Here is a 23,945-nt window from a genome sequence, read left to right on the forward strand (position 1 = left end):
CTAATAGGTAATTTGAGTGTAAAAAGGGTATTTTAAGCTTTTTCCTAGTTTGGTCATTTTTCAACATTGTATAATTAAAAACTACTTTCGACATTTCTTATTTTATTTAGAAAACCTTACCAGAGGCGGCCATTTTGGAATTTTCGTTATTGTCGCTGGCTACACGCTGCTGAAAAATAACTTCCGTTCAACGGGGAAGAGTGGTACATGAACACAGCGTGGGGTTTGCTGATAAAGTTTCTGGTCAAGAAAACGTTTAGTTTAGTGGAGATTAAGGTTTACGCATTCTGAGATTTCTCCCAATTCTTCTGAGGTAAGACATGCAGTAGTAGTAGTTAAGGCCAACAGCCTTTTTTTGATTGTTTAACGAAATTGCTAATGTGGGATTTTCAGAGAGCATTTCCCCAGAATAGTGTCCCTAAATTCAATTCCATTCACGTTCGTACGACCCTCTTCATACATGTAATTTATACTTATTGCCCTTAAATCATACGGATTTCCCCCAATTTAAGTTGCTTATGGACGTATACATAAAACTCTTACTAATAAAATATTAAGCCGCGACCCCGCAAGCTGCAGCATTAAGTTCAGTATCAGGTCATGTTTACACAGGTATAGCCCTTCATAGCATGGAGGACGTTGAGGTGGACCTGGAGGCACTCCGGCAGTGGATCCGATCAGCAGTGCTGGAGAACAGCGAAGTGAAACAGCGGCAAGCCAACATTGCCCAGATTGAGGAATGGGTCCATCAGAGGGACAAGGCGCTTACTCGTTCCCGTTTTCTTTTCAGCAGTGTGTTTGAGTGAGTATACCAGTCTGTTGCATCGTCAGTGCCTGCTTTAAATTTGTTTGCATTAATAATAAAATGCCATCCTACATGTTGTAGTTGATGGTTTATGCTTTGAGAGGAAAGACAGACAAAATCTGGTAAGGTGAAAAGATGCAGTAGCTCATATTGCTCATCTAAATTCGTTTGACTGGAAAAACTAAAACTCAAAAGCAAAATTTTTTTTGGTTTTGAACCATTACCCCTTAATCACCATATGTTAGTGATGGTACTATAAGCCAAAAAACCTTTTTATATATGACACTTAAAGGAGGATAAAAAGACACTATCCCTTCCTAATTGTATAACCCTCTCACCCTTTCATTTTGTACATTTCTCTTCTCATTTCTTGTTGTACATTTCCCTGCAATGAGCACACCAAAACATTGTTACACCAGTTATGAGAAAAACAATACACTTCTTTGACTCTGGGTCTTCAGGCCGTCGGAGCTTATAATTTCAGGTACGCCGAATCTCAGTAATACTTCCCTCGTTAGGAATTTGATCACCGTCTCAGCATTTGGACTTGGAGTTGGGCACGCTTTCGACCCATAGGCTAAATCTGTGGATCACTACTAACACATATCAGTATTTTCCCATATCAATATAGTCCATGACTGCTTGAATGGGCCTTCTGGGACTGGCATGTGCTCCAGTGGATTTGTTGAAATTCCTTTTCTAACATTGTGTTGGTTGCCTGGTTCACAGGTAGCCAGTTGTCTGTGGATTTTATCTTGCAAATAGGGTGACCAGTACCCTGTATTTTGAGGGTGTATGGTGCTAATAAGCCACCATGATGCAATCCTGACACTTGCAAAACCTGAGTCAAAAGGTGGCATTACTCACGTAGTATGGGAGTCAATGTCTACATCGTCTTGTGAACACGTTGGCTAAGATTTCACAGGGGCAGGTGGCACATAAGTCAGTCCCCACTTTGTACAGTATTTCACCATGGTGAAAATGGCCACTGGGTAGGTAAAAATTCCAGTACAATATTTACACTGGGTTCCTTGATGGGGACACATTCATGATTGAGCATGGCCATGGTTGGTGAGGGCGTTTGCAGCAGCCTTTTTTGCCACCTCTTCGGCCACCACAGTACCCTTTCTGATGTCTTTGTGTCCTTTCTTATGGGCTTTGCACTTGCAAATTGTGCTTTCTTTCGGTTTCATGAAGGCTGCTAGTAACAATTTAATCTGATCAAGATATTAGATCGGAGTGCCCTCAGTTTTAGTCAACCCTCTTTGTTTCCACTGTGCATCATTGAAAGGATAAACGTTGTGGGCATAAGCAGAATCAATGTGTATTGTAGCACATCAGCCGTCTCCCAGGGTACGGGGCGTCTGTGAGGGCCTTGTTCTGCTGGTCGAGCTGAACATGGGTGCTCTCGGGGCTCCTCCATATAGGCACAACCTATGTGACATATAGGCACAACCTTTGTTGCCATTTTTGTGACTGACAAAAAGGTGGACGTCATGCTTGAATAAGGACCGGAGCTTGAGCTATTTCCTGTTTCATTAAAGTAAATGCTTGTTTTCCATCAATGTTACGCACAAGTGGTGTTCTCAGTTGTTTATCAGTGTGGAATGAGGGCTCGCAACGGGGCTATTTTCAGTTAATGATGCTCAATTCATTCTGCACTAAACCTTATCAACCCAGTGAACACCATATGAGTTTGAGCTCCCATTTTACACAATGCGTTTTTCCCTAAGAAGTTTACCCCGTGTCTGGTCTGATAATAGTATTGGTATCTGGATTGCTTGACCTAAGGCTGAAAGGTGCACTGGAACCATGAATGGTATTAGTTGCACCCGTCCTGATAATCCTACTGTCTTAGCATATTTGCCTGACTTTGGGAGGTGGCACCCTTCACCTGCTTTTACACATGTATACTGTACGTGGCTTCAGAGTCCACCATCTTGCTCATGGTTTTACCCTGTAACTTCACCTCTAACATTGTCTGTTCATCAGCTTGGTTAGACCCATTTGACCCTCCCTTTTAGGATTCTCTAGGCACCCCTAGTAGGGTCCTCAGGGACCTGCTCTCCCCCAGCCTGACTCTTGACCGCCACCTTGGTAGTTTGTCCATTGGGGGTGGGTCAGGCAGTTCAGTTTCCTGAGGCCTTCCTGTGGACTAATAGACACAAAGTGTCCTTGTCATACTGTTCCAAAGTCGTAGAAAGGTTTTTGAAATGTTGTCAGTGAAAATGTGTGAAACCTGCAACATCTTTGCAGGTCATTGCTGGAGTGCGAGTCAGTGATGAAGGGCCTCTACAACATGCTGGGACTGGAGTATCGAGACACAGATTCTGAGGATGAAGGTCCAGGCGGTAGCCAACAGAATAAAGTCATACAGATAGCAGATGCTGTCGTGGATGATGAGGATCGTCACAGTACGAACAGCAATGACATCTTCATGGATTGGGGTGAAATATATATATTTTTTTTACAGGCACTTGGATTGCTCTCATTCATGAATTTATGGGTTGACCTCCACCTTGCAAATGGAATAGACTTAAATATCAGGCAATGCAATGGTCCGGAATGAGATGCATGCAACAGAGTAGATTGGAGATGAAACAACACCAACAACCATTTACTTAGTAATATGGCCAGATATATTATTGTATGTCATTTTTTAATTAGTAAAACTAACCAACAGATGTTCTCCTTGCTTTTAGATGAACCTGACACAAATCCTGCTGATGTGACAATGGAGCAGAAAATGGTAAGAACACATTTAATACATTTGCCTGCATCTACACTCACATATTTAGCCAAATCTGTATTTAATGGATGATAAACCACTGTCTCTGTCTAACTGCAACAGGACGACATATCAGAGGTTCTGGAGGAGTTCCCACAGGCTACTAAGAAAGAGGCACAGCGTCGGAAACAGTCTGTGAACACAGCTGACTTCACTCCAAGACACACGTTGCGAACAGACTCAAACAAAATGCCAAGTCCACAAGCCCCTGCTTCTGCTCAAAGCACCCCTGTGGCCTCCCCACCCCATGACAGCCCCACCTCGCCTTTGCCAACCCCCACCCCCGGAAACCCATCGGCCAAAACCAGATCTTCTTCCAACGTCTTGGAAGTGTCTACTGCCAGTCTCATTACATCAAAGCTGAAAAACAACATGTCGAGGTCAGACAGTCCTCAAACACCCACGTTGAGTGCTGCCAGTCAAGGGCCCAGCAAAACCAGCACAGCTTCAACACCCAGCACCACCACTAAAACACAGGTGTCCAGTTCTGTCCCTGCGTCAGCAAACTCTACACCTGAAACCTCCAGCAAAGCTCTCCCCAGCAGGACGGCCAAACAGATGTCCATCAAAAGCTTCGCCAAAGCAACCCACAAAGCGGCCCCCACAGCAACCCCCAAAGCGACCCCCACAGCAACCTCCACAGCAACCCCCAAAGCGACCCCCACAGCAACCTCCACAGCAACCCCAAAGCGACCCCCACAGCAACCCCCAAAGCGACCCCCACAGCAACCCCCAAAGCGACCCACAAAGCGACCCCCAAAACAACCCCCACAGCAACCCCCAAAGCGACCCCCACAGCAACCCCTAAAGCAACCCACAAAGCGACCCCCAAAACAAACCCCAAAGGGACCCCCACAGCAACCCCCAAAGGGACCCTCCCAGCAACCCGCACAGGGACCCCCAAAGGGACCCCCACAGCGACCCCCAAAACGACCCCCAAAGCAACCCCTAAAGCAACCCCCAAAGCTAGCACTAAAATGCCGGCATCCACTGCAAGGCTTTCAAATTCCAAATCTGACCCGAAACACCTCGGTAGTAAAGCGCCCACGACGGTGAGCACCCCTTCCAAATCACAATCATCCAACTCTTCTGCTACTCCGGATCCTAAAATGGACACCTCAAATGAAACTCCAGCTCCCACTGAAACGTGCAGTTCCAGCATCACCAAAACACTCACATCCTCCCCTACCACCATTGCAGCTGGAAAGCCCAGCACGACCAAGGAAACTGCCAACACAAGCGGCACGGCGTCTAAATCTCAGACGTCTCTCTCTCAGACTTCTCAGTCCACACCCACCAACCAACAACAGCAGCCGCAGAATTCTGCTAATCCAGCTCAGCTGGCCAAACCGCAAGGATCAAGCTACCAACCACTAACTGTTAGCCAGGTTTGGGGAAGAGGTAAGGCCTTCTGTTGCCGGTCTGTTGAACTCTGAGCCACATAAGAGACCCATTGCATCCCGTTTGAATAACCTCTGATGATGATATGTTTTGTCCTTTGAGAAGGTCAGAGCAGTTGAATTCTCCTCTTGTAAATTGTACACTTACACAAATGTTACACTTCAGTTTGGTATATTTTGTGAATTATAATGAATATAAAGTACTTTCACAGGCTTGAAAGTGAGGATAAAATCAAATGTTATTCATATTGAAATAGTCTGTCATTGAGAATGAATGCTAGCACTGATGGTAGGGACGTGTCTTGGCTGCCAGCATCACCAAAACACTCACATCCTCCCCTACCACCATTGCAGCTGGAAAGCCCAGCATGACCAAGGAAACTGCCAACACAAGCGGCACGGCGTCTAAATCTCAGACGTCTCTCTCTCAGACTTCTCAGTCCACACCCACCAACCAACAACAGCAGCCGCAGAATTCTGCTAATCCAGCTCAGCTGGCCAAACCGCAAGGATCAAGCTACCAACCACTAACTGTTAGCCAGGTTTGGGGAAGAGGTAAGGCCTTCTGTTGCCGGTCTGTTGAACTCTGAGCCACATAAGAGACCCATTGCATCCCGTTTGAATAACCTCTGATGATGATATGTTTTGTCCTTTGAGAAGGTCAGAGCAGTTGAATTCTACTCTTGTAAATTGTACACTTACACAAATGTTACACTTCAGTTTGGTATATTTTGTGAATTATAATGAATATAAAGTACTTTCACAGGCTTGAAAGTGAGGATAAAATCACATGTTATCCATATTGAAATAGTCTGTCATTGAGGATGAATGCTAGCACTGATGGTAGGGACGTGTCTTGGCTGCCAGCATCACCAAAACACTCACATCCTCCCCTACCACCATTGCAGCTGGAAAGCCCAGCACGACCAAGGAAACTGCCAACACAAGCGGCACGGCGTCTAAATCTCAGACGTCTCTCTCTCAGACTTCTCAGTCCACACCCACCAACCAACAACAGCAGCCGCAGAATTCTGCTAATCCAGCTCAGCTGGCCAAACCGCAAGGATCAAGCTACCAACCACTAACTGTTAGCCAGGTTTGGGGAAGAGGTAAGGCCTTCTGTTGCCGGTCTGTTGAACTCTGAGCCACATAAGAGACCCATTGCATCCTGTTTGAATAACCTCTGATGATGATATTTTTTGACTTTTGCGAAGGTCAGAGCAGTTGAATTCTCCTCTTGTAAATTGTACACTTACACAAATGTTACACTTCAGTTTGGTATATTTTATGAATTATAATGAATATAAAGTACTTTCACAGGCTTGAAAGTGAGGATAAAATCACATGTTATCCATATTGAAATAGTCTGTCATTGAGAATGAATGCTAGCACTGATGGTAGTGATGTGTCTTGGCTGCAGTATCAAAAGCTGTGTTTCTGTCTGCAGGGCCAGGTAGCAAGCAGAAGCCCCCCCAGCCAGTGAAGGAGCTGAGCGTGAACATGTCTGTGCTGGGTAGGCGGAGGACTAAGACCTGGCACGAGGGCACCCTCACAGAGATCAGATCCATAGGTAGGACTACCAACCACATACAGTCCCCTCTGCAATTATTGGCACCCCTGTTGTAGAAGAGTTATTAAGGTTTAAGACATTCACCTTTTGGTGAATTATGTTAATCACACTGAAAAAACTATTTTAACAAAATCACATGGGCCACAAGTAAAGGAGTCCAACCCATGGTAGGGGCCTCAGGGATGACCTGACCTGATGTGAGGAGCACCCCTAGTGTATAAAAAGGCTTGTGTAAAAGTTGTGAATTCAGTATGATCCCGGGAGGCTGCTCTGGGGTATAACATGAGGTGACAGAGGCCAAATTCCTTTAATCCTTCCTCAACATGGGATAGATAAGAGAACACACAAATCAAATAAGTAGAAAATGTGCTGACCTTTGTAAGTTAGGGAATGGCTATAAAAAAAATTGCTCCTCGCCTAAAAATGCCCATATCTACCATTAGTGCAATACTGGACATATGCAGTGGTGTGTGGTTGGCCTAGATATATAGTGACATAATAAAGATAATTACGAAAGAGTGAATGTATGCATGTTTCACTGCATGTTGTTAGTAATTTTATACTACAAGAATGGAGACCTCAGTCAGGCAAAAAACAGGAACAAGGTTTTATTTACAATAATGCGCATTAAGGGAGAGAGCATAGCTTCACAAAAAGAATCACCAGCTTCTCTGATTAGAACAGAGAAACTCTCAGTATAAGTATCCTACGTCTGACAGTAGAGAGGGGTATTAATCACAGAGCTCGGATTACGTGAGCCACCCTGTGTCCAGCTCTAACATGTGATATACAACAGATACCACCAGACGCAGGACATGCACTCAGGAGTCAGAGCAACCCTTTGGCCTTTCGAGACATAACAAAACATCCCAATCCTTATCACTAAGAAGAAAGGCACACAGAAAGAAATGGCATACTCAGAAACATACCCCATTGATACCTGCTCACTCTACTTCCAATTCTAAGAAACATAAAGGCATACGAGTAGAATAATAACACATTAATATATACGAATCATAAGACTTTAGTTCTGACTGGAATCTTTTTCAATGTGGAATGAATGTATCCTATCTCATACTGCTCTCTCTTCTTGTCTTAGATGGTGTTAATAAGTACAAGGTAAACTTTGAACAAAAAGGCAAGGGGTTGCTGTCGGGGCACCACGTGGCATTTCTCAATCCGCCGTTGCTGGCCCAGCTCAGTGTTGGCTCCCGTGTGACGGCCCGATTCCACGAGGGGAAGCAGTCCTGGATCCTGTCAGCTGTTATAGCAGAGCTTCCTGACCGCAAGAATCGCATGAGGTGGGGGATGTTTCTGTCTCTCTCTCTCTGTCTCTCTCACTCTCTGTGTGTCTGTCTGTCTCTCACATATGATCGTCTGTCAGTGCCTCTTGATGGTCATTTTGTTATGGAGACTCCGTCAGGCAATGGTAGAAAAATCAGGAGCAAGGTTTTAGTTACAATGATGTGCATCAAGGGAGCGAGAGAGGGAAAGCATGACTTTGCATAAAGATTCACCAGCTTCTCTAATTAGAGCAGAGAAAGTCTCTGTTTAAATATCCTAGGTCTGACAGAAGAGGAGACAGGAGAATCATTAGGATAATGATCAGTTGTTATCCTTGTAATTTACGATGGATGTCTAATGGCGCAGGGAATGCAATGAGTAACAGTGATACACTGAGCACATACACAGTCCGAGAAATTTTCCATTCTTATCTGTAAGAACACAGGGACATGAATTCTGTTTGACGTATGCATACAGTGGGGAAAATAAGTATTTGAACCCCTGCCGATTTCACAAGTTTGGCCACTTGCAAAGAAATGTGTGATCTATAGTTGTAATGATAGGTGTATTTTAACAGTGAGAAATAGAATCAACAAACGAATCCAGAAAACTTCATTTTATAACATTTATGACTTTATTTGTATTTGATGCAGAAAATAAGTATTTGAACTCCCAAGCAAACAGCAATAATTCTGGCTCCCAATGACCAGTTATGTGCCCAAGAAGCACACAGATTAGTCCTCATTAGGCCTAACAAGGTACACCTGATCTCAACTGGTGACGTGTATAAAAGAAACCTGTCCAAAGAATCATACTTCACACCTTCAACCTCACCACCATGGGGCATGGGCAAGACCAAAGAGTTGACCAAGGACGTCAGAGATAAGATTGTAGACCTGCACAAGGCTGGAATGGGTTACAAAACCATCAGCAAGCAGCTTGGTGAGAAGCAGACAACTATTGGTGCGATTATTCGTAAATGGAAGCAACACCAAACAACTGTCAATCGCTCTAGGTCTGGGGCTCCATGCAAGATATCCCCTCGTGCGGTATCAGTGATCATCCGAAAGGTGCAGAATAACCCCAGAACTACATAGGGGGAGCTTGTGAATGATCTCAAGGCAGCTGGGACCACAGTCACCAAGAAAACCATTGGCAACACACTACGCCGTAATGGTTTGAAGTACTGCAGCACTCGCAAGGTCAAGGAAGCACATGTACAGGGCCGTCTGAAGTCTGCCAATGAACACTTGAATGATTCTAAGGAGGATTGGGAGACAGGATGTGGTCAGATAAGACCAAAATCAAGCTCTTTGGCATCAACTCGACTTGCCGCGTTTGGAGGGGGAAGAATGCTGAATATGACCCCAAGAACACCATCCCCACCGTCAAGCATGGAGGTGGAAACATTATGCTTTGGGGCTGTTTCTCTGCCAAGGGTACAGGACGACTCCACTGCATCGAGGGGACTATGGATGGGGCCATGTAACGTGGAATATTGGGCTTGAACCTCATTCCCTCCCATTGAAAACGCAACCCTAAGGATTTGGAGAGGATCTGCAAAGAGGAGTGGACCAAAATCCCTCCTGAGATGTGTGTAAACCTGGTGACCAACTACAAGAAAAGTCTGACGTCTGTGCTTGCCAACCAGGGTTATTCCACCAAGTACTAAGTCATGTTTTGCTAGGGGTTCAAATACTTATTTTCTGCATCAAATGCAAATTAAGTCATAAATGTTATAAAATGCAGTTTTCTGGATTTTGTTTGTTGATATTCTGTTTCTCACTGTTAAAATACACCTACTATTACAATTATAGATCACACATTTCTTTGCAAGTGGCCTAACTTGCGAAATCGGCAGGGGTTCAAATACTTATTTTCCCCACTGTATATCCTAAGAATGTAAAGCTACACATGACTGCACATACATTCAGGGATTGTTCTACTTAACCCCAACTCTGAATATAAGAAAATAAAGGACTATAGTGTTAAGCAGGGATTAAAGTATTCCGGCACCGTGCCGGATTTCCGGCGTGCGGCGTTTGGCTGCGAAAATTTTTTTTATATAAAAAAATAAAATAATAATAATAAATACGTCACGTCTACATCACTTTGGAGTTTATGAGTTCGTCTGCCAATGATATGAAAGGAGCACAACTCTCCCGCTCTCAAAATAACATTATTAGCCAATCAGAAGTAGATTGGGGCGGGTCTTAGGGAAATGTTATTACTTGTCTCTCTACTCGGGCATCTACGCAGCATAAGCAGAGCGATAGAGAAATCACACCGAAGGAGATTAAGATGGAGAGCAAATTCATGAATCCTGGGGAAGATGCCCTCTTAGTTGATAAAGGGTTAAAAAATAAATGGCGCTGGGCATGGATAGAGGAGATAGGGAATGGCAGTAAGCCTTTCGGGAGCTGGTGCAAAAAGTTAAGAGAAGCAGGTGCTTGCTTCTGCACTTTGTGCTCGAGAAGGCTTATTTATGCAACTAGCGGTTAAAAAGTACTTGCACGTCATGAGCTAGACCCCGCTCATAGAGCTGCTGTTCGCGCTCTCCTTCATACAACGCTGTTACCGGGAGCAACAACCACGGCTGATGTACCGGCATCAATAACTGACCGTGTGTGTGACCTGAAGATACGCGTGTGCGCGTTCATTGCAGAGCACGATTTGTCTTTCATGCTCGCCCAACCCCTGGTTAGTTTATTGCAAAAAATAGCGGAAGACAAAATTGCGTTGGCTAAACTGTCAATATCACCGGAGTTCAAAAGACGCATTTCAGAAAAACTAAAAAACTGCATGTTTTCATTAAATGTTGACGAAGCCACCAACAACAACATGGACAAAGTCCTCAATGTTCTTGTTCGTTTTTTTGATGATGAAGAGAACGAAGTCAAAACGCAACACCTGGCCAGCAGGAACGTCAATATAGCCAATGCCTCAGCACTTATGCTTGAATTAAAAGATGTCCTGCAGTCATATGGTTTGGGGATGCAGCAGGTCACCAGTATTCTTCTGGACAATTGTGCAGTCATGAGGGGAAAGAAGACTGGACTGGAGACACAATTGAGGCAGGAGAACCCGCACCTCCTGGACATATCTGGAGACACTGTCCATATGGTGTCAGAGGTTGAAGATTTCTGCTCTGATATTTATTATGACATTGAGAAGTCACCCAAACAAAAGGAGATCTTTTCAGAATTTCAGAGATTGCTTCATCTTCCACCCAAGAGCTTAATCAGGCCTATCAGTAGCAGATTTATGCAGATGCTGGAGGTATGCAACAGGGTGAATGAGCTCCTGGATGTACTAGTGGTACACTACTACCATGTGCTGGATCCAGGCGAAGAACATAAATACAGGTAATACAAATCATGCAATTTATACCAATTTATGTGAAGTATTTTTAATTGAAGGCCTACTGCCTCTGTTAATCTGTAGTAAGTACATTGTTTGTGGCCTATAATGCTGTATGTAATGCAGCCTTTTAATACACATATTTGAGTAGTTTTATTTAGGCGGGAGCAAAACAGCATTGAAACGATGTCCTTATATGTGTGTTGTGTGTGTATGTATGCTGTGTGTGGGCACGCGCCTGTGTTTATGTGTGTGTGTGCTGCTACAGAAAGTTACTTAACCAAGTCCTTGAAAGACACGAGGTCACAGTTGAGGAAAAGGCCAGAATAGAAGTTCTGCGACAAGAACAGGCTACAGCATCCAGGACACAGGTTAACCAGAACCGGAAGGCACGGATCTCTGTGCTCTTCACAGAGTTTGAAAGGCTGATGGTCATGGTTGACTTGTTCAGAGGTATCTTGTATGAGTAGGAAAACTCATGGCTAGTTGATATAAATGTCATTTCTTTTTTTAGTTATTAACAGTGGTTATGGTCCATCTCTGCCTGATGACATGGCTTGCTATTTAAGACAAGGGACAAATGGAACAGTCAGGTCTCTTGTTCAACAACAGTAACCAACTTTAAGAGATTTTCCTATAGCATTGTATAGTTACTGTTATCTTGTTTTGAGTGTTAATCATCTGGAAAACATTTCTAAATATTTTTTTTATGTTTGCAGGTGTCCTTCCAACATTTCAAGTGTTTCTAAAAAAACTGCAACATGAGAAACCCTTGGTGCACTTGTTGCATGTCGAAATGGTGGCCCTTGTGAGAGAGCTGTTGAGCAAATTTATGAAGCCAGGAGCTATCCCCCTGAGCATTAAGGAGATCCTCAGGATCAATGTACGGAGTACAGATTTACAGCTTTCAAACAAAAGGCTTTGTGTTGGAAGGTTTGGCTTCTCCGCCATGAATAAGGCCCGTGTGGAGAAGAAAATATGGGTTGGGAATTTGTACGACTCTCTTAGAGAAGGCTACATGAAGTCAGCAGAGTTCCTCCTCAAAAATCTTCCCCTTGACAACAACATAATCACCTCACTCTCTGCTCTGACTCCATCTCTTATTCAATGCGACTCTGTATGTGGAGCTTTCATGACCTTAGGAAAGGCCTTGCCTAATGTTATTCGGCCTGAAGCGCTCGGCCAACTGGAGGAGGAGGTTCGGGCTTACCAAATAGATGATGACCTGGTACTTCTGGCCAATATCTATGTTGAAGAGGACAGCAGAGTGGATGTGGACTGGTGGAGTCGGGTGGCATTTTTGAAAAATACTGAAAGAGGTGTGAGGTACCCAACCCTGATTAAGCTTGTGAAAGCCCTTCTATCAATTTTAACAGGCCCCCTGGTGGAGGGATCATTTAATTTAATGGATGACATCCTAGAGGCCGACAGGTGCAGGATGATTGTGGAAACATACGAGAGCCTCGCCATTATAAAATCAACCATGAAGGCCAGGAACTGGACGGCCTCAACAATGTTGATAGACCAGCCTTTGAGGCGTTCCTGCCTATCTTCGTATCAAAATTACCAACTCCACCTACAGAAAAAGAAGGCAAGTGAACAGGCACTGAAAAAGAAAAGGATGGGTGAGGCCATAAGGATGCGTTCAACAGCGGTAGCAAACCGACTAGTTAACCAGGCCAGGAAAACAAAAAGGCCAGCTAAAGCCTGCTCTGCTGGACCATCCTCTGCCTCCTCTGGGCCAGCCAGGCCACATCCGTCCACTGGACCATCTACCTCATCTGGACCAACCAGACGACCTCCACCAAACACCACCTCCACTGGAACAGCTATACATCCTCCATCCACTGGACCATCTACCTCATCTGGACCAACCGGACGACCCCCCCCCCCACTCCACCAAACACCACCTCCACTGGAACAGCCAGACATCCTCCATCCACTGGACCATCTACCTCATCTGGACCAACCGGACGACCCCCCCCCCACTCCACCAAACACCACCTCCACTGGAACAGCAAGACATCCTCCATCCACTGGACCATCTACCTCATCTGGACCAACCGGACGACCCCCCCCCACTCCACCAAACACCACCTCCACTGGAACAGCAAGACATCCTCCATCCACTGGACCATCTACCTCATCTGGACCAACCGGACGACTTCCACCAAACACCACCTCCACTGGAACAGCTAGACATCCTCCATCCACTGGACCATACACCTTCTCAGGGCCAGGTAGACAACCTCCCTCCACTGTACTAGCCAGCACCTCCTCAGGACCAGCTAGACAACCTCCTCTGGGCCTTTCACCTCCTCCTCTGGGCCATCCAGCTCCTCCTCTAGGCCTCCAAATTCCACCTCTGAATCAGCCACCTCCTCTTCTGGACAAGCCAGGTTATATCCTCTCTTTTGTGGCCCAGCCAAAGCCCCCCCTTCCACCTCTGCACCAGCCTCAACTGCCTCTGCAAAAAGGAAGAGTTCTGATGATTCAAAACCCACTAAAAAGAGAAAGAAATAGATCACTGTGTTTGTGTATTTTCTGTTTTGTATTTATTTCCCAACATTTAAGTTACCAGTTACATTTTAATGTTTTGTTTGTTATTTATTTTATTGATACATCTTTTCTTTTCTATTAATTTCCTAGTATTTAATTTACGATTATTTATTTTGAACAAAGTAGTTATGGAAATGTTACGGAAATGTTATGGAAATATACTAAAGTAAAGTATTATCTACAGTTCACTGTTGCACTTTTTCTTTTTTCATATATCCTCAATTAAATGGTTGCAAATCCAATCTTCTTCTTCCACCGACTGAATTTCACATACCCTTATAACATGTCACCTTGTGATTGTAGGTCATCTTGTAACCTTTGAAGGACAAAGCTTAGCAGCAAAACTTGATATCAAAATAAATCATAAATGCTACATGTGTTAGTACCATATTGTAGTGAGGTGGAATGCTATTGCTGACCTTTCTTGGTATTGCAGTTTTAAAAGTCCCACCATAATCTGCAATCGTTTGTTTGTTGTTTGTTTGTTTGTTTGTTTTTTGACCCTGCGAATGTGTCCACTCCACAGGACCACAACCCCCACTCCCACTCACCCACACACAAAAAAAGTTCAGGCTCAGGATTTTTTTTTGCTTTAATCCCTGTGTTAAGTATTTTTCTTTAGCGTGTTGGTTTAGGAAGGAGCCACCGGACGAAACGCTCGTTGTAAACAAGACAAGCTTTTACTGGCAAATAGCAATAGCAATACAGCAGTCAATGCAGTACAGTCAAGAGTACAGCAGTACTACATCGAGAGGCGAAAGGCGCGTTCTGTCAGTTTCAGAAAATGTTCGATCTTTTATGGCCCAGCCCAGTGATGTCACTCTGGGTCCACGAGGTGCCCTCGAGCCGATGTCATGATCGTCTGTCCCCTCTGCACTCAGTAGTAACACATGATTTCTTGTAAATGTTCGTTAACAGAACTTCTACATTTCTGCTGTCAACATGTTTTTCTTGAAACTTAGTTGTTTTCCACATCTCAACTGCCTAACTGCCTTTAGCACAGTGCATTGACCTGCTGACTGCCTGGTATTCCATTTGACAGTTGCTCTTCAAATGTATCTTATAATAGGTATAAGAATCATCTTTTTGTGTGTGTTTGGCTGCTTTTAGGTTCCTGGTGTTCTACGATGACGGTAATGTTGCTTACGTAACCCTTCCGGATATGCACCTCATCTACAAGCCATGTAAGTGTGCTTTGCTCACAATGTGTAACTTTGCGGTCGCTTTCATAGTTGAGAGCTCTCCAGTGGCCAGTGTTAGTAACCTGTTTTGTATTAGACTGGAATCTTTGTTGTTTGTCACAGACACAAATCTTTTCACATGCAATTTATATACTGTTGTTCTCAGTCTGTCAGTCTCTCTCTCTGTGTCTCTGTCTCTCGCCAAGGGGTACAGATGTGTACATCATAAGACATATGTAACCTCTGTGATTTATCCCTGCAGTGGAGAATCCGTATGAGGACATCGAGGATGATGAGGTGCGGCAGATTGTGGAGCAGTTTGTGGCGCAGAACTACACCCCAACCATCCTGGTGCTGCACGTGGGGGAGGAGATGCAGGTCCTGCGCGAGGGACAGTGGCATCAGTCGCGCATCACCTGCGTCGATTGCAGCCTGGTGAAAGTCACATTTACGGTGTGTGTGTGTGTGTGTGTGTGTGTGTGTGTGTGTGTGTGTGTGTGTGTGTGTGTGTGTGTGTGTGTGTGTGTGTGTGTGTCTCCAATTTGTATTGCTTGTTCATTGCATTGACATGCTTTCTGAATCTGGGCATGGCAAAGTTTTTAAGAGGCAAAAATCTGAGCGCCAAATCTTTGCCAGTGGACTGGTAGATGTGTTAATCATTTTTGTTTTGTGAGTGCTAGCCCTTTGCCCGCTGTAAAGACTATAGGGAGCGACATATGTGATGGTTATTTTGGTACTTGGTTTTCTGTGGTTGTTTATAATTTTGCCTGCACTATCTCAAAGCTCTTGCTTTTGTTCTATGTTGTCCAAGTGAACGTTTCTGTACCCTTGTGATGTTTAGAGTTTGTGTATCTTTCTCTTTTAGGAAGATGAGCACTCGGAGTGGCTCTACAAAGGTTCTGAGCGCTTGCAGTATGTTTTCAGAATCAGGAAGAACGCATCTGAGGCAAAAGAGAAAGAGAAAGAGAAAGGTAAACAATGCTATCACTGATGCACAGCCCTCACCTTCCCGCTTCTACTGCCCTAGTCATTGGACAAGATTGAAAGCGTGCAAGAGCTAGGATGTGATCAGTCTTACACAGAGAGCAGATATTGTATTGTATGCATTGTAAAGGTATTTTATGAATGAGTGTCATCCACCGTGACGATTTTGGCCTTCAAAAGTCGCCAGATTGTCTATGAAACACAATCCACACACATACAATTTCAACCCATCTGTCACTGCAACCTGTCAAACATCAACCCGATTCAAGTAGGGCTGAACGATTAATTGCATTTGCGATAAAATCGCGATATGATAAAACGTGATTTTCTAATTGCAACGTCCGCGATTACAAAGTGGTCTTAAAAAAAAAGAGAAAAAAAAAGAATATTTGACACTTAATGTATCTAATATTGTGTTGGTCATATTTAAATCATTCATTACGTTTTGTTTAAAAAAAAAAACGCATATTAAATCGCAATATTTGGGGGGGAAAAACGCAATTAGATTGTTTTCCCAAATCGTTCTGCCTTAGATTCACGTGGCATGTGCCTAGCTGCTCTCTGTGCAGGCAGGTTGGCCTGAATGAATGAATGAATGAATGAATTAACTAATTCATTAATTAACAAGTTTGTAAGCAAACTCCCTTAATTTCTTCGTATTGTCTTTTTATGTAATAACCAGTTCTTTGATTACAACTGAGACATGTCGTATTTCAGTGAGTGGTGCCTTTTTTTCTCATACGCTACCGATTTTTCAAAAGGGACACAATCCACTGGCGGACTTCCTCTGAAACCTCAGATTTCCTCAACTCTCTCCAAGACGACAGGACCTGTCCAGAAAGTGCCACCAAAAATGCAACCTAAAGTTGTCCTGCAGAAAATGTCTGTAACAGAAATTAGGGCAGTGAAATCTTCACGTAATAGTACATTGGCTCCTGTCTCAGCAATGGTACCTTCTCCTCCACCTGCTGCCGTTTCTCCTCCATCTGCTGCTGTTCCTCCTCCACCTGCTGCGGTTCCTCCTCCACCTTCCCCTCAGTAAGCTGAACCTAATACCCATCAACTCCTTGTTACTATTTTCATGGAACAGATTCTCTCTTATCAGCGTCGTCACATCTTTGTTGCTATATTACAGCTTTTGAGATCATTTTAGTAACTGTTTTCATGAATGCAATAAGAAATCCTTCAGATTACTTTATGTCTTTACAAAGGCAAAGCACATATACTTAAACTTTACATATTTGCTTACTTTACACACAATTGAGACTCCTTATTTCTGATCTGAAGAGATTTCGAGCATTTTCTACATGAGTAGAAGTATGAGTAGTTTGTCCAATTGCAGATTCACAGTACATCTCTGGTCATTTAAGGCACAAACTAATCCCACATTTTATCGTTCCAATGATGCTTTTGTATTAGCCTTTTTTCCTGGGAAGCCTTTTAGTTAACCAAGAAAGCTATTAGCAGGGTGTAGACTTGCTTTCATTGTGAAACATTCTGCAGAAATTTCTGCACATCCTCCCTCAATAATCCCTGTGTTCTTTGTTCTCACGACTGATAGGCAGGGGATAAAACGGCCACTGCCCTCCCCTGAACTGGACTCCCCCGTCATTCCTTGTGGTCTACTGACGTACAACCCCCACCGCTGCTGCCCAGCGTGTTTGGATGCCCATCGCGCGTCACAACCAAATCTTCATTGTGGACGCAACCCACTCCTGATCCCTCTGCTTCATGGCTTCCGCAGGGTCACAGGGCGTCGTCGTATCGACAATAAGGTAAGTGCCATCAGTTCATCATAGTTGAACCCCTGGAAGTTAGTATCAAATTATTTCAAAGTTCAAGTTCAAAGTACTTTATTGTCATTGTCACAAAAACAATGAGACAGACGAGGCAGCATCAGACAGCTAAAAAACTTAAAGTTGCTGTGCACACTAACTGCCACAGCTAAATAATAATAAATAGCAATTAATAAATAGATAAATAAATATTTAAAAAAAGTAATATATATATTCAGACTTGCACCAACATCATTATCTTGTACTATACTAATGTTATAGTACCGTGAATCCTCAATTAAAGACCGGGATTCAATTAGAGGCTGGGCTTCAGATAGTAGCCGGGGGTGTGGTCGATACGGACAAATAAAGGCCGGGCCCCGAATACAAGCCGGGGGTTAAAAAAAAGGTACCGATAGCCTATTTTACTGTAACCTACCAGCATCAGTCCATCAGCACAAAGCAGACATAATTGAATGCATTTCATAAATACATGTTCTCCTCGTGTTTAATGTTGTTGGCTAATTTCATGGCTGTTTGCAATAAAAAAAGAAATGTTTCAGCCTACAAGGCGAATTTGTTATTATACAGTTACTTGCCTAAACGATTAGCCTGACGATGTCATACTCATAATTCTAGTCAGAATATGAGTCTGATACTGCTCCATTGGGCTGTGATTATGGGGCGTGTTTCAACCGAACCAGGAGAAAAAATGCCTCTTCGCTCAATTGGTTACCTACAACCAATCAGAGCAACCTAGTATGTGACCAGGGCCAGCTGATAAATTAAACTTTTACCGGATCCCGTAGGAAGGAAGGCAAAAACATCTTTTCGATTGACAAATGCCTTGATCGCGTTTCTCTGTTCCTCTTTCAAAATGAATGCACTGTCAATGTCTAAATGGACTCGAATCTATACATTTCAGCTCTCCAGCGGCAGCCATGTTTGTTGAAAACGAATTCAACCCGTGTGTTGGTGACGTGGTTGATTACGTTACGGTTGATCATCTGTCCATCATGGTATAAAGCCCGCCCTAACAATTAACATCGGGCATAATTTCTCCCCAATGGAGCGATGCCAGACCGAACTTCCCAACTTCAAATGTTGTGGGCGGGGCTAAGTTCGGTCTGGTATCCAGGCTACTAAACGATAAAAGACATTCCTCCAAAATACCTCTTTTTAATGATTTTGTTGCCGTTTCGTGATTTTTTTTTTTTTCTTTTTTCTTCAGGCTAATATAACTTTAACGTTCTAGGTGTTGCGTAGCAACCCATTACTTGCTGACTTCAAGTTACAATGACTTTCCGCTACGTTAAATGACCAGACTTCTTGCGGAATGATATGAAAGATGTGAATTAGAAGTACAAAACCCGTTGCCAATGACAGCGGTCATTAACTTTTCGCAGTGGTGAAAATCAAGAAATTACAGACCTGCTAACGTTGGGGTGCCCCATTCAAATCAACTGAACTTTTTGGAACATTCTGAAGAGCCGTATAATAAGTATGAAATAAAGGCCTGCCCCTAATACAAGCCTGCCCCAAATATAGGCCGGTGCGCTGTGCAGCCACAATTTGAGGATTTACGGTACTTCTGTTAATATTAAGGAAAAAATAGCACTGAAACTTCAAATTGTTGTTTGTGTGTTTTTTTTCCCCCATGTAGTCATGTTCTTCATGGTTTAACCTTAACTAAACCTAGTGAAAGTATTCATCACATTACAAATCTGGTTGCAGGTGTTGTTCCACGTGTTTTACCGCTCACCATGCGGACGCAGCCTCCGGTCTATGGGGTATGTGCAGGACTTCCTGTTCCAGACACGCTGCGACTTCCTGTTCCTGGACATGTTCTGTCTGGACCCGTTCGTGTTGGTGAAACGTGCCATCCAGCCGGGGCAGCCTCTGGCGTGCTTCTCGCTACCGGACATCTCCCAGGGGAGCGAGCCCGTGCCCATCCCTTGCCTCAATCAGGTGGATGCCACCCAGCTGCCACCTGTCGAGTACATTGCCAAAAGGAGGCCAGCCAAAGGCGTGTACATCAACACCAAGACAGACTTCCTAGTTGGCTGTGACTGCACTGATGGCTGTCTGGACAGGTGTGTTTGTGTTCGGCCGCAGATCATGAAAGATGTGTGTGTGTGTGTTTGTGTGTTCTTTTTGTATCCAGCTGGTCAGCTGCATTAGCTGCCTGTTCTGTGTGTGCATGGTACAGGTCAAAGTGCTCGTGTCACCAGCTGACAGTTGAGGCCACAGCACTGAGCTCAGGAGGGCCTGTGGATGTAAGTGCTGGCTATATTCACAAGCGGCTACTCACACCTCTATCCACCGGGTAAGTGTACGTTCTGTTTCGTAGTGCTCTGTGTCTAATTCACAATGGTTCCTGTCCTCTCCTTTCTCACGGCTGTGGTTCCAGATGTTATGCTTACATACTGTATATCCTATAGTATTGCTGTGTTCTATACACTGTGTTTGTTTTATATTGGCCAGAATCCCCTGTGATCTAGAATGGGTCTGTTAAGAATAAGTAATTGCTGTCATGAGTCTTGAGTGCTCTGTGTGTTTCTGGCTGCTCAGGGTGCATGAGTGTAACCCGCTGTGCCGCTGTGACCCGCGGATGTGCTGCAACCGGGTGGTGCAGCACGGCCCCCAGCTCCGCCTGCAGCTGTTCATGACGCAGCACAAGGGCTGGGGCATGCGGTGCCTGGACGACGTGGCCAAAGGCACCTTTGTGTGTACCTTCGTAGGTGAGTGCACCTTGGTCTTCTAGACACTAAACTCACAAGCGAGATTTTCCCCACCCTTAGAATGCACTGAAAGCTGGCATCAATTTCTCTTCTTCACATCCACCTTTTACCTCATAAACCATGCAAGCACAATCTAGTTGGCGTCCTACGATCATCTCATTCTCATGGTCTGTTTTTTTGCTTCTGTCTTGTCCAGGTCAAGTAGTGACAGATGACATGGCGAATGCTGAGGGTAAGGTATCTGGGGATGAGTACTTTGCTAACCTGGACTACATAGAGGGTGTGGAGAAGGTGAAGGAGGGCTATGAGAGCAGCGCTCACTGTTCGGATGGCGAGGACGCCAGCAGCGAGGAGTGCAGGAACCCCAAACCTAATTTAGCAAGTCACAGCAGTGAAGGTAAGAATATGTCTGTGCTGTGTGTGCATATATGTTTAATTGTAGTTTATGTAAAATTATGTTTTTGAATCACAGAATAGATTTTGGCTGTAACCTTTCAATCTTAAAGGCTGTTTTTGTACTAGTTATTTGGTTTCTTGTGAGCATGAAGTTTGTTTACTATCAGATGATGACTACGATGATGATGATGATGATGATGATAATGATCATGATCATGATGAGGATAGCGATGTAAGCCTTCACGCCAGTTCTGATGACAGTTATGTGGCTGATGATTCAGATGATGACATAACCCTGCAAAGAAGCTATATAACCCGACGAAATGCCAAGATTCTGAAGGGTACAGTAATCACTAAATTGTACTATCAAGTATGACTGTTATTATATCCATTTGGTAGAATGCTAGGTGAAGTGAAAAAGAGCAAAAAAAAAAAACGTCTACAACTGAAAATCAGGCCTTAGTCTCCAGTGCTCCAAGTCTCCTCTGGTTTTAGTCCAGTGTATTGGTCTATAGGATACGTATAACACCATATAATACAAAGTCTTGTCCAGGTCAATTAGTGACAGATGACATGGCGAATGCTGAGGGTAAGGTATCTGGGGATGAGTACTTTGCTAACCTGGACTACATAGAGGGTGTGGAGAAGGTGAAGGAGGGCTATGAGAGCACCATATAATACAGTACATGATAAACCCATACTAGTTAAACCCACCATTTAAAAAAAGGTTTATATATGCTAAACCTCCTTAAAACGCATCTGGTTGTAATATACCATGAGCAGTGTACCACTCCTATTTTTTGTCTGTAACACTTCTTTGGCTCTTTTTGGCTGGCAGTCTCTGTCGGACTGACCAGTCCAGGTCGTCCCCGGCCTGGTTTTGCTGTCAAGTCCACCCACCGGAAGGTGAAGTATGGCGGTGAAACCAGCAGGTCAGGCAACAGGAAGGACTCACCTCTTCGGAGTGCTACCCGGAGGCTCTTTGATGGGGAGGAGTCCTGTTACATTATCGATGCGCGACAGCAGGGCAACCTTGGACGCTACCTCAATGTAAGGGAAAGCATCCTTGTTTCCTGCCCTGCCCTAGGGGCTTGAAGGAAAAGGCAAATGTGATCGGAAGATTCTGGGCTTTTAATGTTTATCTTTGTACGCCATAACCAAAACCCAGAGGTGAATTAAATCTGAGGTGCTGACTAGAACCTTCTCTCTTCCAGCATAGCTGTGATCCCAACCTGTTTGTTCAGAACGTGTTTGTGGACACACATGACCTCCGGTTCCCTTGGGTTGCTTTCTTCACCAGCAAGTGAGTAGCCATTGAGCCAATGGAGAAATGAAAATTCCAGAATATTCATTTTAGTTTCATAAACAGCTTACAAGGTGTGATGAGGCCAGGGTTATATCAGAAATCATTGTAAAAAGTATAGGTCCAGTGAGAAGCCACCTTTCAGCAAGCAGGACCTTTTGACATGAGAATCTATTATATCACTACAACATTGAATCACTATTTTACATTTCAAGGATTCATTGCAGTATATAGTTCTTGGGTGTGCGGTTCCCCTCTTTGAAGAAGTAGTATTACACATTGGCAGCTGTAATGGAGTGTTAATTATGAAGTATGTGTCCCAGAGCTGGAACAAGCTCATGGTTGTGCTTTTTAGTTGTTTTTAAAACCATTTTTTCAGTCCCAGGGGCCTCATAATCTGTAATCGGAAGTGGTTCATGGACTAAGAGGATAAGAAATGTGTTCTGTTTAATTTTCTCTACTGATATTCTACTAGAGGTACTAGAGATGTGTAGAACATTCATTATGTGATTTTGAAAGTTTTTTAAAAATGTTTTACTCATTTTCCTTCCCTTTGTCCTCTCTCTTTCAGGCGTGTCAGAGCTGGATCAGAACTAACATGGGACTATAATTATGACGTGGGGAGCGTGGAGGGGAAACTGCTTCTGTGTTGCTGTGGCTCCGACCGATGCACAGGACGGTTGCTGTAGAAATGTTACTTTTTTATGGTTTTATAAATAATCTCTTGTTGTATTTATGTATGTCATTTACACCTGATTTCATTTGACTTGTGAATAAAAAAAATGATCCTTACATTTGTCATTTTCAATGGTACTCTGCATACACCCTGTTAGGCTGCTACTGTCTACACACCCTCACAACTTTTGGATAGTGGGTAACAAGTCAAAAGATTAACTCTTGAACATTTTAACTTATTTTTAAAGAAATGCAAGGCTTTAAGGGGTTTTAAAACCATTACCACAGAAAAGTGAGGCTTATAGAAATCAATGTAACGACATATAATGAGAAACGCTTGATAATGATCAAAAGAACCCTAAAAACAAAAAGAACTCTATGGGTGGATCTATTGTTTAGGATTATCTATCAACCAATGGCACAGGAGACAAGGATCTAGGGAATAATCCACTCTCAAAGAATTAAGTCCTCTAGGCTAATAATGTCATGCATGGTCGAAAAACTGAAGGCTAACAATTATCTATATAGCATACCTCAAAATACACCATGAACTCAAGAAACACAAGCAGTAGTTTTTTTGTTGTTGTTGTTTAACCTATGTAAGGAATAGGCTACTTTGCATATTAAATATTTAGTTGTAAACCCATAGATTGCATACAACTATTTATCGCCGTGACAGCAGTTCTGGAATGGATGTCTCTGATCCACCTCATCAGGTCCGGAGAGACAGCTGCAGTTGTGGACATATTATAGTATTTTATGGGAATTCAATATAATATACATATCCACATAAGTAAGAAGGCGGAAATGTATAAGTTGTCGGAGAAGTAGTCCTCTTTAAAAGCAAAATTCGGAAAGTGAAAGTTTAGAACTTTTTTTTACCTTAAGATTACCTATTACCTGAAGAAGCCTAAGTGCGTGACTGAATATGTCATAATATGCGTGGTCTACACGTCTGGGTTGAGTTTTCCTCCGCCTGTATTGTGGTTATGACGTTGAAATTGGTTGCAAAATAATAATAAAAAAACTTTTCTTCCAAAACGTCTCTTTGATATAAAAGTCTTAAAACATTTAGCGTGTTAAAAAATACTTCAAACTGTGTTTGCATTGGGCACAAAATAACA

The 23,945-nt window shown here is 43.5% G+C and overlaps 1 protein-coding gene across 1 annotated transcript; it reads left to right on the forward strand.

Moving 5' to 3' along the window:
* Positions 1-48: 48 nt before the first annotated feature.
* On the forward strand, positions 49-22,938 carry LOC105891995 (histone-lysine N-methyltransferase SETDB1-B-like). The gene is made up of 24 exons (XM_042710735.1): positions 49-313; positions 613-802; positions 3,062-3,252; positions 3,508-3,554; positions 3,657-4,330; positions 4,368-4,390; positions 4,476-4,994; positions 5,348-5,548; positions 5,902-6,102; positions 6,441-6,563; positions 7,663-7,864; positions 14,877-14,950; positions 15,210-15,400; positions 15,813-15,918; positions 16,693-16,969; positions 17,493-17,706; positions 19,441-19,799; positions 19,916-20,032; positions 20,278-20,447; positions 20,644-20,844; positions 21,011-21,184; positions 21,682-21,893; positions 22,058-22,146; positions 22,718-22,938. The coding sequence occupies exons 2-24, from the start codon at positions 630-632 to the stop codon at positions 22,833-22,835; spliced, it is 4,656 nt and encodes a 1,551-aa protein (XP_042566669.1). The 5' UTR covers positions 49-313; positions 613-629; the 3' UTR covers positions 22,836-22,938.
* The last annotated feature ends 1,007 nt before the right edge of the window (positions 22,939-23,945 follow it).

This window comes from Clupea harengus, chromosome 19 (genome assembly GCF_900700415.2).
Source record: "Clupea harengus chromosome 19, Ch_v2.0.2, whole genome shotgun sequence".
NCBI classification, from domain to species: domain Eukaryota; kingdom Metazoa; phylum Chordata; class Actinopteri; order Clupeiformes; family Clupeidae; genus Clupea; species Clupea harengus.